This window comes from Chrysochloris asiatica, unplaced genomic scaffold (assembly GCF_000296735.1).
Source record: "Chrysochloris asiatica unplaced genomic scaffold, ChrAsi1.0 scaffold00069, whole genome shotgun sequence".
Classification (NCBI taxonomy): Eukaryota; Metazoa; Chordata; class Mammalia; order Afrosoricida; family Chrysochloridae; genus Chrysochloris; species Chrysochloris asiatica.
This window is the reverse complement of record NW_006408587.1, coordinates 4,603,628-4,618,432: the sequence shown is the minus strand read 5'-3', so window position 1 is coordinate 4,618,432 and position 14,805 is coordinate 4,603,628. Positions and strand designations below refer to the sequence as shown.

Here is a 14,805-nt window from a genome sequence, read left to right as displayed (position 1 = left end):
GGTTCCGACCCATAGCGACCCTGTACAGGGTTTCCGAGGGTGTAAATCCTTACGGGAGTAGAAAGCCTCATCTTTCTCCCGCGGAGCAGCTGGTAGTTTTGAACTGCTGACCTTATGGTTCGCAGCCCAATTCGTAACCATTACGCTACCAGAGGTCCTTAGATTTCTAGTGCTCTTCAATTCACCCTGGCCTGGACCCCACTGTCCCCACCCCTGCTACCACAGAATCATTTCCAAATGCACCTACCCTGGCTGTAGGTGCTTAAAATCCTTTTTAATAAAATCCTTCAAAGCCTTCCTGTTGCTCTTAGGATAAAGATAAGAATTTTTAGTATGGTTTTACCCCTGCAGTGTATGTGTCCTGCCTACCTTGCCTTCCTCTTCTCAACACACCCCATTCCCTGGACTCTCAGACCTAGCCACATTGGCCGTCTTTTCAGTCTCTTGAATGTGTGATGACCCCTGCTGACCGAGGACTCTGATTCATGCTGTGCCCTCTGCCTGCTTCAGTAGCCTCCCAGCCACTCTTGCCCAATTCTTAAAAGTCTCAGTGTGGTTTCTGACATTCGCTTCCTGCTTCATCTTGGTCCCCAGCTTTTAGGAAGGACTCCCTGGGTGCCTCACAGCAATGCCAAGGTTGGGCAGGAAGCCAGAGTAGTCCACAATGGTCAACTGAAGGAAATAGGGCTAAAGCTTCCAGCTGGGGAGCTGTGTCCAGCAAAAACAACAGAGGCCAGGATGAATATCTGGGCAGTAGTATTTAACATGCTGGCCCAGTCCCAGCATCTCTGCCCTATGGATCTTAAGCAGCTCATGCCCCTGAAAATCGATTGTCCTAGGCCACATCACAGCTCACCTTACAAATCATCCAGAGAGATCAGAATCCCTTCAGAAGGAGCATTCAGGACCACCCAGTTTTGGGACTATAAGCTCTGATCCCTGATAGTAAGAAGGAGATATTAAGAGAAAGAGGGGACCCTCCCTACTTGTGTGCCACATGGCATCTCATAGTAGATGTCTGCAGAGGCTTTCATTTGAAGAAATGCTGAACAACTGAACACCAGTTGGAAAATCATCTAAATCCCTCATTTTGCAGATGAGGAAACTGCGAACATTTAAACACATTTAAAATATGCTGCAGAGAGCTTAAGCTGCTCGGAGGTAGACTGACAGGTGGTAATAGAAGCTGGTTGTTATGACTACTGGGTCTCATTAATTGCACCACCTGCAGCTCCAGTCTGGAAAGCAGCAATCATAATTGACATTTGTGGCATGGTCTGTGAGGGTTAAAACCAAATCAAACCAGTTGCCATTGAGTTGAGCCTATTCTGACTAATGGTATCAACACATGTGTCAGAATAGAATTGAACTCAATAGGGTTTTCAATGGCTGTTCTTTCAGAAGTCCATCTTCTAGCCTTTCTTCTGAGACATCTCTGGGTAGACTTGAACTGCCAACTTTTCAGTTAGTAGCCAACTGCTTGACTGTTTACACTACCCAGGGACTCCATGGTTGGTAAAACACCTTCAAATCCTGGATCCTTTTTGATTCTTGACTCAACCAGATACATGGAAGATTTTCTCATTATAATTTCCACCTTAAATAAGAGAAGGGTGCTCAGAACAAGTAAAGTGACTTTCCTAAGACCACACAACTATCAAGAGGCAGATTTAACTTGTTCTCCAGAACCCAAATCCCAGCTGCTTCCCAACTACACGGAATTCACAGTGATCAAAGAAGCTGTTGCCATTGTGGTCTGGCCTTCCACAGAAAAGCGTGCCATTTGGGAACCATGTTTTAAAACACAGATCGTTTTTGGGATTGACTTACAGTAAATTGTGGCCCTGTGGTGAAAGGCTCAGGAAATGGGTTCACTGTATCAGCCGGGAATGTTTTTATCTTCAAAAAAGAAAGAAAGATAAGAGTGTTACTTTCTGATTAGAAAACAAAGTTTTGAAATGGTTGGCAGTGCATTTTTAAACCTCCTGAAGGCTGTGGGGAGACACACAGGCAGAGACTTCATAGCTTGGGTAAGGAAATACATACGGGTTCCTCAGGAGGACTGGCAAGGAGGAGATCTGTGCTGTCATTGTATTATGGGCTGGGTGTCGGCAGGGATGACTCATGGCTGAACATCAGCTTTTACTTCACCCTGGAACTCCCTTCCCTGAGGTCTGACTCTGCAGGCCAGCACCTCCCAAGCATGCTTACACATGGCTTGAACCACAAAAGACCATGATCAGGGTGAATAATGAGGCAAGCAAGGCTGCCTTCTGATGGCTTCTCCATAGCAGTGGGGAATGGCTTAGAGACTGCTGGGAGGTCATATCATGGAACACAGTTTACCACGGCAGGCTGAGTACCAGCAGACCTGGGGTTAATAAGGCCAGAAGGCCTTCCCTGTCTCTTCACTTTCTTTGTTGGACTGCCTGTGTACATTGGGCAAGAGAAGGAAACCTCAGGGGAACCCACACAAGCATGTGAGAACCCTGCAGCCCTGGCCTTTGGGGAAAGAAGGCATGGTGTTCAGAATTGCCAGGGCTGGGAGCAGCAGCAGCACAAGGCAGGTTTGATAGAGGTTGAGTGTACCAATCTGGTTGGTATAATGGTGCTAAATGAGTCTTTGCTTCTGTTTCTTTCTCTGTGGTGCCCTGGAGGCCTGGGGGAATGTTGGAATACTTGTTTCTCTAAGCAGGACTGGGGTACTGCAAGGCCCAAAGGCTCAACAATGCTACACAACTGTTGATTGAAAGGCCATTGTACCATTTAGCTGCCAGAGGGCTGTGTCCAGGACAAGGCCATCACTGCCCAAAGACAGCAGTCTTTGTTACTTGGGGTCTTTCTTGTGGATTCTGGGATAGCCACTAAATTCTCTGAACCATTCTGAGGGGAAATGTACATAGGGAGAATAACAACACATTAGATCCTGTTCAGATGTGGCAAAGCTTTTTAAATGGGTGAAGGCACTGGCTCTTATTCTCTAGGGGTGGCAACGCCCTTGTATTTTCCACTGAATGACAATGTTCAGCCCTAGCCTGCTCCGTTCCCCCCAGCTCTTTTAAGACTCTTTAAACACCTCAGAATTCCCAGAATGGACCCCAAACTGCCTTTAGACTTAGGCACCAACTCTGGTTGCTACAGTAGTCACCTGCAACACAATATAAGGACTCTCAAGCTCATCTAAGCAGGTAGGCACCCTGAAACCTGTGCTACCAACAACATTGTCCTTGTGTTGCCAAATGGTCCAACATGGTGTTCTGAGAACAATATCAAAGGGAAACATGGCCTATAGAGAAAATTCTCAGAATATCATGACAGAGAAGGGGAAAGGGTGATTTTATTATTGCTATTAAGCAAAGGAGCATGAAGGCAACCTTGAAGACTTATTTTAAACCTGCTATAAATATGAACAATATATTCCAATAGACACACTGTGTTTGTCAGCCTGGGCAAAACATACTCATTATCCTCTGATGGTACTGTCAATTGGTACAGCCAATTAAAAAATGGTGCAAAAGCCCAAGTTGCACGATTTAACCCAGCAGGAGCTAGCCTAAGAAAACAAAACACCTGATGTAAAAGCTATGTTCCCTTGAATGGTTCAAAACTAGAAACAAAGCACACATCCCTCAGTAAAGAACTGGTAAATGATGGCCACACCCTGGGTTCAACAGTAACAATTCAATAAAATGCTGTAACAGGGACAAGACAGAACCCCCAACAACACAATGTTAAGTGAAAAGCGAAAAACAGGAGATAATATAGACCCTACGATAACGTAAAATTTTTACATTATAATATAAAATTATGAATGGATATGAATAAATATTGGAAGGAAACATACAAAAAAACCATGCTAGGTTAGGACTGTAAGTGATCCCTTTAAACTGTTATGTAATATAATTTGCCTAGCAAGAGAAGAAAAGTGGAAATAGCTTCAATAGAAATACAACTAAGAGTCCATCTGGTGAATACTAGAACATTTTTCTCTCTGAAGGTAAAACTTCTGTGCTCCTTAAAACTCTAGGAAAGCCAGCTTTTGGTTCTTGAGAAGGTAAAGAGGTGGGACCAAAGCCAGGTGTCCCAGATAGAGCAGGGATGGCTGGACTCCAAACTCTCCATTCCTCCTGAAGGGAGAGCCCCTGTGAGCCAGGCTCTTTGGAGGACTGGTGCCTGTACATGTCCATTGGCCACTGCCTGGGAGTTCCTGCCCACCTCACCTCTCCTTGCAGGCCCCTCACCCTACCAGGTACCTACCAGCCTCGTTTTGATTGGAGGGTGCATGCAAACTCCAGTGAGCTCTTCCTTCATGGGGAGAGAGAGAGGAGGAGAACAGCGAGAGTGGGCACAGTGGGGGGCGCTGGCGGGCTCTGCCTGCTCACGAGGAGACGAGAGAAGGGGAGGAGGAGGTGGTGAGAGACAAGGAGGAGGAAGAGGAGAGAAGGGAGGGAAAGGAGAGAAAGACAGCACAGTGCAAGATGGATCTGTCAGCTCCAGACTGTTCTGGAGCCAGCCTGGCCCATGGCTGACTTGCAGCCTCTGGTCAACTTGCTTCTACCCCTCCCACCTCCCTCCGCTTTCTCTCCTCCTTTCTGGTCCTCATGTGTTTTCTCCACCAGAATGACCCATCAAAACCCATCCCCAGGTACATGTGACGATTGTTGAAATGCAAAATGTTTTATTACATATATAATTACCACAATTTAAAAGGAAAACAAAATCTATTCCCAGGACAGCCAAGTAGAAGGCATCTCCTGTATCAACTCCCCAGGACTGATAGTGGCTTCCTGGCACGTATGCTGAGGTTTCTGAAGCATTGCCCAGGTCAAGCCAGAAAGAGAGCCAGATCCATTAGTGATGTCTGCCATGGGAGACATAAAGGAGGGGACACACACCTGATAGTATTTACTTCCACGCTCAGAGCATGCCTGCAGCCTGCCAAATAAGGGCACACATTATGTGTTTCTGTGGCATGTATGTTGGTGTATGTCACCAGAGAGCACTAGAGGAGAAATATATGGGGATGAAGGGTGTGGAGGGAGAGGAACATATGGTTTAGGATCTGACCTGTTATATTTCTTTAAAAAAAAATGCACTGCCCTGAGCCTGTTCTTCCTCCTGCATGCCCATGGGCCCAGGCCTTGAAGTCTTGTATTGCCCTTTAAGTTGGGATAGCCGTGGCACCTTACTGCTTAAATGAAAGACAACAAGCACTGAGAGAGAAGTGTTGTGCCATCTGGGGTCTGAGTTTGCCAGCCCAGGCCCAGAATCATGCCATGCACAAAGCAGAGACACAACAGCTTGCACTGGTTGAGGATGCAGATGGTGAGCAAGGGCTGTTCGGATGTGGGACAGGGAGCAGCTGACAGGGTCTGGGTTTCAAAGATAGACCATTCTTTCCAGAAAACAAGTGCATGCATTTTTTTTTTTTAGTTCAAGAAGGTTTCCTTGAAATGTAGGTATCATTCTGCCATAAGGAATAATAGAGAGCCGTTGGGCACATTTCAATGAAAAAACAAGAAAATAACAGGTTTGTTTTTCTTTCTCCAAATGGATCTAAGTCTGTCCTCTTTACAATTGTGCAGTTGTGGATAGTTTCCACGGGACTTTGACAACTGTTCTCCCACAATGCTCTTCACAACAGCCTTATTTTACTATTCAGATTTGAGGGATGCAGAAATTGCATTTGCAAAGTCTCAGTCTACATCGTTTCTACACCCTCATGTTGATCATTTCTAAATCCGTTTTTAACAAATACAAAAATTCTTATTCTATGTCCATGTTAGTCACTGCAGTTCAGTTTGACGTTTGACCCGCCTACTTAGGACCCTTCCAAATCTCTCTATGGTCTTCAGTGTCAGCACTAAGCTTTGTAAAATGGTAACTATGCCTGCACGGAGCTGACTCCTACCAGCCCTCGATTTCAGCTCTCACCATTGCCCCAATGCATCAAGGTTTCAACCAGAACCAACTGCCTCTGGGACCCCAGGCTTCTTGGCCTTTGTCCCTGCTTATAATAGTAGGTAGAGTCCTGGTGTGGCGCTACGGGTTAATGTGCTGGACTGCCAAGTCGGTTTGAATTGCAAGGTTGGCTGTTCGAGTGTACCAGGTTCTCCTCGGAAACCCTATAAAGGGTCACTATAGGTCAGAACCGACTCAGTGTCACTCCATGACAACAATGATAATAATAAGCGCTCAATGTGTGTTTTCAGAAGAGTAGAAAAACTGCTGTAAATGATCAGGAAACACAGGCATGTTGCACAGAGGCCAATGTATGTCTCATCTGAAGACTATAATGGATAACTTAGGATTTTGCCCAGTATTGGACTTTTATGGTAAAAACAAGTTGATCTATTCCCACAAGCATTTCTGACCTTTCTACATCTGCATCTGAGTGAATTCAAGCACAAAGAACATCCTTGGGCTTCTACGCTCTTGACCCGTATTAAATAGGAAAGAAATAGGGTACAGTGTCTTGAAATATCATTTTATATTTTACTCTTGATGTTTTCTTTCCTTCTACGGTGTTTCCTGTAGTCCTGGTGTGGCACTGTAGGATAAAGCATTGGACCACAAGGCCAGTTTGAACCACAAGGTCAATGGTTCAAACTCACCAGCTGCTCCTTGGAAATCCTATGCAGGGTCACTGAATCGGAATTGACTTGACGATACTTAATAACAAACAACAACAGGGTCTTTTCCACATTCAGGCAAGTAGGTTCTTATACAGACACTTGACTTTTGAGCTTCAAAATCCAACTCTTTGGGGAGCAAAAAAGATTCTCAGCATAGAAAAATGGTGTTGGACTCAACCATGGCAACAGTAGTGAGGTTGGCCTAGGATTGGGCAGTGTTTCGTTTTGCTGTGCATAGGGTCGCTATGAGTCGGTATTGACTTGATGGCACCTAACAACAACAAAGCATGTTAGGCTCCTTCATCATCCAGATATGAAAAGAGACTGACAATTTGGAAAGAGAAAAGTGAGAGGGGTGCACACATCAAGAGTACTGAGGAAAGGGACTCCGTGCTCTCTCCATCATGGGCTGCTCAGAGACACAGGAATTAAAAGGCTCAGTGGCTCTGTACCCCATTGCTTAGGTAGGACCTAGGAGGGAGCCAAATGCATGGTGTGTCTTGCAGGTCAGGATTCACATATCACAGCGGGAAAGTGGTTTCTATGCACCCAAAGGGGCATGAAAGTTGAAGAGACTGTGTCAAGAAGTACCAATGAGCAGATGACATCATGGATGGCACAAACATCCCTCCACCCACCTGTGCTCTAGAGAACATAAATAAAATTCCAGGAAGAAAGAAAGGAACTGATTCGACTTGAAATTAAGCTTTGGCCCTCCTGGTCAACTGACGTTCAAAATAAAAACCAAGTTATTGAGCCAGAGGGGAACCCAGTTTTCCTGATGTTCAACCCAGGGCCTGGGCTTACACAGTCTTCATTTGGCCACATCTATCTCCTCTCTCAAGGTCAGCAGCTCAAATCCACCAGGAGTTTCATGGGAGAAAGATGAGAGACTTTCTGTTCCCATAAAGATTTACAGCCTTGGAAACTCTATTTAGGGTTGCTATGAGTTAGAACTGACTTGACCGTCCCTAACAATAACACAACAACGATCTCTTCTCTGACACAAGAACTCTTGACTAACATTCTATGGTCTGAACAGACTTGTGTTCTGGTGCAGTGACTCATGACATATGAAATCAAAAGAGAGACCAAAAAGAAAGCCAGCATTCAGAAGGCAGAGATGTTGATATGCTGCTGGCTGGACGTGAAGCTAGAAGTGGGAGGCCGGAAGCGACACTCCATTGTTATTCACGTGTAAATGTACCCTCCTTCCAGCCCCACTCTTCCATCACTAATAACTCCCAACTCTATGTGTACACACAAGAATACCCCAAACGAGATGACCAAATGGAGACTGGGTGTCATACTCACTGTCTTTCCCTCCCACCTCCGTTCCCCACCTCTTCTGTTCTCCTTTCCCCTGCCCCACTTAAGAAACTAAGATCAGATTATGATATAGTGTGATCCAGAATTTGGAAATGGGCAGAAAACAGCTGCAAAAATTATAATGTTTGTTGTTAGGTGCTGTCCAGTTGGTTCCAACTCACAGCGACCCTGTGCACAACAGAATGAAACACTGCTCAGTCCTGGGCCACACTCACAACTGTTGTTTGTTTGAGCCCACTCTTGTTGCCACTGTGTCCATTCATCTCATTGAGGGCTTCCATTTTTTTGCTGACACTCCAGCAAAAAAAAAAAAAAAAAGAAGTTCCCAAGTATGATGTCCTTTTCCAGATTGGTTCCTCCTGACAGCATGTCCAAAATATGAGAGACGAAGTCTTGCCATCCTGGATTCTAAGAGCATTCTGGCTGTACTTCTTCCACGACAGATTTGTTTGTTCTGGAAAGTCCGTGGTACTTTTTTTTTTTTTTTTTAATGTTTTATTGTGAATTATGTGATATTTATGGGAGAGCATTAGTTTTACATTCATCGTATCGTATATCGTTTCATTGCCATGGTTACAATCCCCTCTATGCATCATCAACCAACCAAAGTGTATACACTACAAGCCTGCCCCCCAGTCATCAGCACACGGCCCCTTTCCCTCTCTGGGTCTAAAGTCCCCAGCTGCTCCATCGTCTCTGCCTCCATCTCAAGCCTCACTGATTCTCTAGGTAGGGTGCTGCTCTCTGCTCTTCTCCCTTGATGGTCCCAGGGACCTCCGCTCCTAGACTACAAAGTTAATCACTCCCCTCCTTGCTACAAAACGTCTACCTTTACATTTACAACCCTCACAGTTAGTCCTGATAACAATTATTCACTATTGTATCACAAGAGACCTATCAGCATTTCATCAGCCCCACCTAGACACACTGGATACTACTCACTGGAGATTCTATCTTCTTCCACGCCCTCTGGATCTAGGTTCCCTCTTGAAAGCTTGTAAACCAGTCACTTCTTGCCTTTGTAGCCCACCCCCCCATTTTGGATAGCCAATGTCCAAGTTGCCCATCCCTGTCTACTCTGCGTATGGAGGGGGTGGGAATGATCCTTGCTGTAAAGATTTGTTCCCTCTTTTGAGCTACTGCATCCATAGGTATAGGTCAAGTTCATCAAATTGTATCTGATTACTCTTTTTTCCTCTTCTTCTTCTAGTTGAGCTCTGATCATCCAGTCATTGACGCCAGGTCAAGAGGGTATTATCTGCAAGTGTGGGTGTTCTTATGCATATGCCCTCGCTTCTTATCAGCTGGACGCTTCAACTCTCCACTCTAGTCCTCTGTGGCTATGTCACTGACTCTGGGCCCAAGGGTTCTCAGGTCTTGCCACACTGCTAGCCAACCAGGTCTCTAGCCAGGTTCACAGGAGTCTATTGAACGTTGTAGGGGCTTAGCTTGCAGCTTCATTGCTGTTTTTCCCTCACTTCCTCTTATTGGTGATGAGCGTGGTCACCAATCAGAGCATGTCATGGTACTTTTAATATTCTTTGCCAACACCATAATTCAAATGCATTGATATAAGCTTAAGAGTTGGAAAACTGATCTAAATGTTAAAAGAGTTAGTGATTGAAAAAGAAAAGGTTTGGAAAAAGAAGAAAAAAGCTGCAAGAGTGAAGCTGGAAAGAGGACTTTTGTGGAAAGTTTGAGAATGGATTACTGTAAGGCAGAGTATAAGAGAACTGAGAAGACGGCAAAAAGAGATTCAAGAAGTATTGCCAAGAGTTATTGATTTCATCTCCTTTCAAGTATTTCTGAGCAATGCCAAGTAAAGATTGAACCTTTTAATTACTCTTGGCTGTTTGGACTATGCTTCTTGAAAACCTACTCATACAGATACTAGTCACAAGGATCAAGAATCACAGGGTTACACTAATTCTGATAGAATCTGGGTAGAATGCGGCTGAATCAAGAGAAGAAAATTTCCTCCAGTTCTGTCTTTTCAGCACTGGACTGAGGGGCTAGAGAAGCTGGTCAGGACTCTCAGAGCCTCAGCCAGTAGGAGGAAGGCAGGTTGTGAGCTCAAGGGAAAGCTGCACTGAAAAGTATCAATTAAAGAGGGGAAAATGCCTGCAAAATGCTGCTTCCTTATCTGAAGGAAAATGTTCATGGGAAGGTCCAGAGAAAGTAGCTAGAGGCTGAGATGTGTCCATTCCCAGAGCTGGCAGTAAAGGAACCTGCAGGCTGAGTCTCTGAGCATTCCCGTTTTTCATGCCCCACTCCGCAACTATGGGGACCAAACCTGGGCCAAGGGCTTGGACCAGACCTGCCCACAGCTGGGCTGTGGGGAATTGGGCCGAGGCCAGGGCATCTGACAACTTTCATGGGTGAGGGACTGGTTTTGGGAGAGGAGAGAGACATGTCCCGGTTCAGGTCATGTGTCACTGTGAAAAGTGCTGCCACAGCAGTACATGGTGTGGGTTCTAATCCTGAAGCTGGTGTGGACTTACCATGTGACCTGGTACAAGTGCTTGCCCCATCTGTATGTGCTGAGATGGTCCAGCTGACCAAGTAATTGAGGAAGTCCTGGCCACAAGTTCATCATGGAAGGTGCCATTCACCCTTTCACTCTGCTTCTGGCTCCTTCCCATGGTGCATCAAGACACTCTGCAGCTCACCACCCACCAGCCTCAGGACACTGAGCCCTGGAGGCAGGCAGCATCACCAGATAGCCCTGACTGGGAGTGAGTTTCCCAGTTTCAGGCCCTCAGAGACACAGATACCGCACCCTTCGTACCCCAATAGCAAGGTCAGAGAGATGCTGGGAGGAAGAAATGGAGGGAAGGACCAGCTGAAGGGAGGAGCCCACTGTCTGAGTCTCCTCTCCTACTCTAGGCCCTGTCATTCAGTGAGACAGGATGCTGGAGCACTGTAGAGCCAAAGCCAAAGGTGCTAAGGAAAGCCCCAAAGGGAATGGTCTCTGACCAAATGCCAGACCTCAGGCTCCCCTTCTCCCTGAGTCCTGGACACATGCACACATGTCTCACATGCACACAACCAAAACTAAGGATGTTTTATCCTGGGAATGTTGGTTCATTACAAACTCTGGTCTGAAATGAGCAGTCCAGGTGTCAATGGACTCTGTTACCAGGAAAGATGTGAATGGGGCACCCTGGGGAGAAGGAATGAGCTTGTTGCTAGAGAGGGGCACAGCTCTGCCAGAATCTTCTTTTCTAATTTCAACCAATCATGTTCCATCAATGAAAACATGGGGTCATTAAATCTATAAGCTCGATCCACAGATCACGAATCTCTAAGAGAATCTCATCATTCCTCTCCAAGCCATGATGTGTTTGTTTTTGTTTTGAGTGGGGGTTGTAAACTGACCATAGGCACTTTAAGAAATACTCAGTATTTTACTCACTTTGTACTTTCTGCATAGAAAGCCTTGGTCTGTTTTCTCCATCTGACAAATTTCTATTCATACTTCAAAACCCAGACACAATGAAGTCTTCCTTCCCCCAGTGACTCCAGATAGGGTTAGCCACTGGGTGCCACGTCTTATGGCATCTATTGAAACATATTGTAGCAGCCTGGGAGCTGCTCAAGTAATGTCTTCCCCTACCAACTTCTATTCCTGCTAGGAAAACTTTCTTCAATTCAGCCCTGAGAACTGAGTTTTCTCCTGCTTGGTGTCTTCATAGGCCCTTAGGATGGCTGTACTCTAGGGGTTCTCTGGTCTATCTGGGGCATTCTGCCATCCAGTGAGACTGAATGTCCCCATTGTAATTAGCTCTGGTAAATAAGGACTTCTATTCCAAATGAGTTCTGGTAGCGTAGTGGTTACGAATCGGGCTGCGAACCTTAAGGTCAGCGGTTCGAAACTACCAGCGCGCTCCGCGGGAGAAAGATGAGGCTTTCTACTCCCATAAAGATTTACACCCTCGGAAACCCTGTACAGGGTCGCTATGGGTCAGAACCGACTCGACGGCACTTAACAACAACAACATTCCAAATGATGTTGCATCAGGTTCACACTGCCTAGTTTTCTGTCTCTTCCACCATGCCTCTTCCTCTCCTTGCCCAGTTTGTGTTGTTGTTAAGTGCTGTCTAGTTGGTTGCGACTCAAGGAATGCTTTAAACGGAGCCTTCTTCCAGACCCTGCTCTTCTTTAAAGTGACAAGTTTGCTAACAGGAGGCCAGGTGTAACCCAATGTGATGCAGAGAGCCCTGGAAGAGAAGCCTGCTCAGTTCCTGTGGGATTACCCACTCTGGGAACGACTTTCCCCCATCTGTGCAAAGGGGTGATGTTGGAAGGCCCTCTGTTTCTGGGTTACACTAATTGAAGGGAAGAAGAGAAGAGCCATTCTCTCTGTGAACAGTGTTGACCACGTGCCTAATAAGGCCAGGAATAACTTTGTTATGTTTCCCTGAACCTAAGAGGAGAGTTACCTCTGAGGGGTTCACAGAGAGGGCCCCACCCAACACCAGTTCTCAACTGTGTATTCAAAAGTGCTGACTCAAAGCTCCCAGACTATAGCAATTCTCCAGACTAGAAGTGCAACTCTATGAATGATTTCCAGTGCCAGCCAAGGCAAGAACTGTGAGAATTCCTAAAACCTGGACAGCATTTTGCCCCATCTGCCATCTCTTGGAAGCTACTGCATCTACTGCACTCCTCTCCAGTCAGTACACCCTGAATGACTCCCACCTCTGAAGTTCCATGGGCTCTTCCACGTGCTCTCATGTCCCTGGCTATTTAGGCCCCTGACTTCCACTCTAGCCTCCAGCTGCCACTAGACCCCAAGAGCCTAGCACCTGGCTGAGCACACAGCAAGTCCTCTGTAGATATTTCTCAACTTGCCTCACAATTTGACTCTCCTTCCAAATTTGCAGACTCTGAGTGATGCTCACATTGACTTGGGTACTAAGCTGAGTCCAGCCATAGATAGATGCAAATTAGCCTGTGTCATCTAACAACAATGCTAATAATATCTTACACATATTGGGGGTGCTTTATTCTCCAAGGGTTCTCCCTTATAGCAACCCTGTGATGAAGAGAGAGTAGGTAATGACATTCTTATTTTACAGAAGATGGGAGAGTGACTATTCAGTGACAAAGCTCTTAAGAAGAACAGAGATGGGTCCAGTCTTCATGACTCTTGGTCCAGTACTGTCACTCAGAAAAGATTTATCACCTGCAGAAGTCCCAGTTGAGCCACCATCCCTAACGAGGTAAGTGCATGCAGGGGATGGAGGATGGTGAGAAGGCACTTAGAAGCCTGGAAAGTCAGGATGAGGCTTGAGCCAGCACTTCAGACCAGAGCAGGTTGTTGGGAAGCGACAGCAAGAGCGCAGTTCAGGAAGCCAGGAAACCAAGGCCCAAGCACCAAGGAGCCCTGCAACACTTGAGGAGAAGCACACAGAAGCACGGAGGACCCCTGTAACCACCCTCAGAGTAAAGGGCTCTGGAAATGGAGGTGATCAGGGCCTGAACCCCAGAAGGAAGCTTCTTAAGCCACTAAACTGTGAACAGGACAGTTCTCAACAACACTGCCCACCTCTGTCCATCTGTCCCACTGCTAAGACGTTTCTAAGATCAGTGGCTTTTCTGGTTTTAGCAAAACAGAATATTTACCAGAGGAGTAGCTTCTGTGAAATCCATCAGAAGATCACCAGGCTCCAAGGTCAAGGGACCTCCTCGTTCTGAGGGGCTCTAAGAAGGCAGAAAAAAGTTCTGCTTAGTTACAGTGCTGGAAATCCTAGGTTATACTTGGATTTAATGAGAAGACAGAGGTACCCAACCTCTCCTCTGTCTTCTTTCTAACATAGGTCTTATTATTATAACAACAACAACAACAAAAATCCAAGCTAGTTTCCATGGATTCAGTTCAAACTCATAACAACCTCATGTGCTCCATAGGGTTTTTAATACAATGACCTTTAGGAAGCAGGTCACATGGCCTTTTCTCTGAAGTGCCTCAGAATAGACTTGAAACATGGCCTACCAACTGCTTACACCAACCAGGGGCTCCTATTATCATGATAAACCTCCAGTAGTTCCCTTGCTCAGCAGTGTACAAAATCTTGAGATTGAACTCAATTTATCCCAAAACCTAATGGCTAGAAGTAGAGGTAGGGTGGGATGGGGAAAAAGTAATTTTTAAATTTGTAAACAATTTTTCTGGAGGAAGGCTGGAATTTCCTTCCTAGTGCTCTTTGATTGGTCTTTTGGGAAACATACTTTAAAGAACCTATTATGTGTAAAAGAAGATCTAAGAGTCCATTCTGAGTGGGGATGGTCAGGACCTTAGGTTGATCTACACATGAATGAAGAAGATCCTGAAGATCAGGCACCTCTGAAAATTGTGTTCCTCCTGCCCTAGGATCTCACTAACATAGTGGGCCTGGCCGTTTTCCGTGAGGAGAAAAATGAGCCCATTCACTTGGTATACCCGAAGCGGAGATACGGCCAGGAGAGGGAGCCCTAAAGCCTCTGGTAGGATGTGTCTGTGTATCCTTGCACTCCCTTAAATTGTTTCCAAGTTTGGAGCAAGTTTTGTGACTATTTCATCCTGGGTTTAACCATCGTGTGGGATATAAAATATATATACATACATATAGTGCCTGTGTTTCCACTGAGGGAAACTCAACCTGGGTTTCCAGGAGGATTCTGAGCTTCCTTGTGTTACCTAATGATAGTAATAATGTTTTGTACATATGTTGTTGTTAAGTGCCATTGAGCCAGTTCTGACTCATAGCAACGCTGTCTAGGGTTTCTGAGGAGAAACTGGTGAGTTTGAACCACTGACCTTGCAGTTCAAGCTGACCTTGTGGCCCAGTGTTTATC

At 45.7% G+C, this 14,805-nt stretch overlaps 1 protein-coding gene across 1 annotated transcript in view; it reads right to left on the bottom strand.

Annotated features, from left to right (window-relative positions):
• Positions 1-14,805, bottom strand: part of EPB41L4B (erythrocyte membrane protein band 4.1 like 4B) — a 223,632-nt gene that overhangs the window by 6,902 nt on the left and 201,925 nt on the right. The window contains exons 25-27 of the mRNA XM_006864734.1: positions 13,594-13,671; positions 4,258-4,374; positions 1,831-1,899 (exon numbers count right to left, since the gene is read on the bottom strand). Coding sequence (XP_006864796.1) covers positions 1,831-1,899; positions 4,258-4,374; positions 13,594-13,671 — 264 coding nt within the window. The remainder of the gene's footprint in view (positions 1-1,830; positions 1,900-4,257; positions 4,375-13,593; positions 13,672-14,805) is intronic.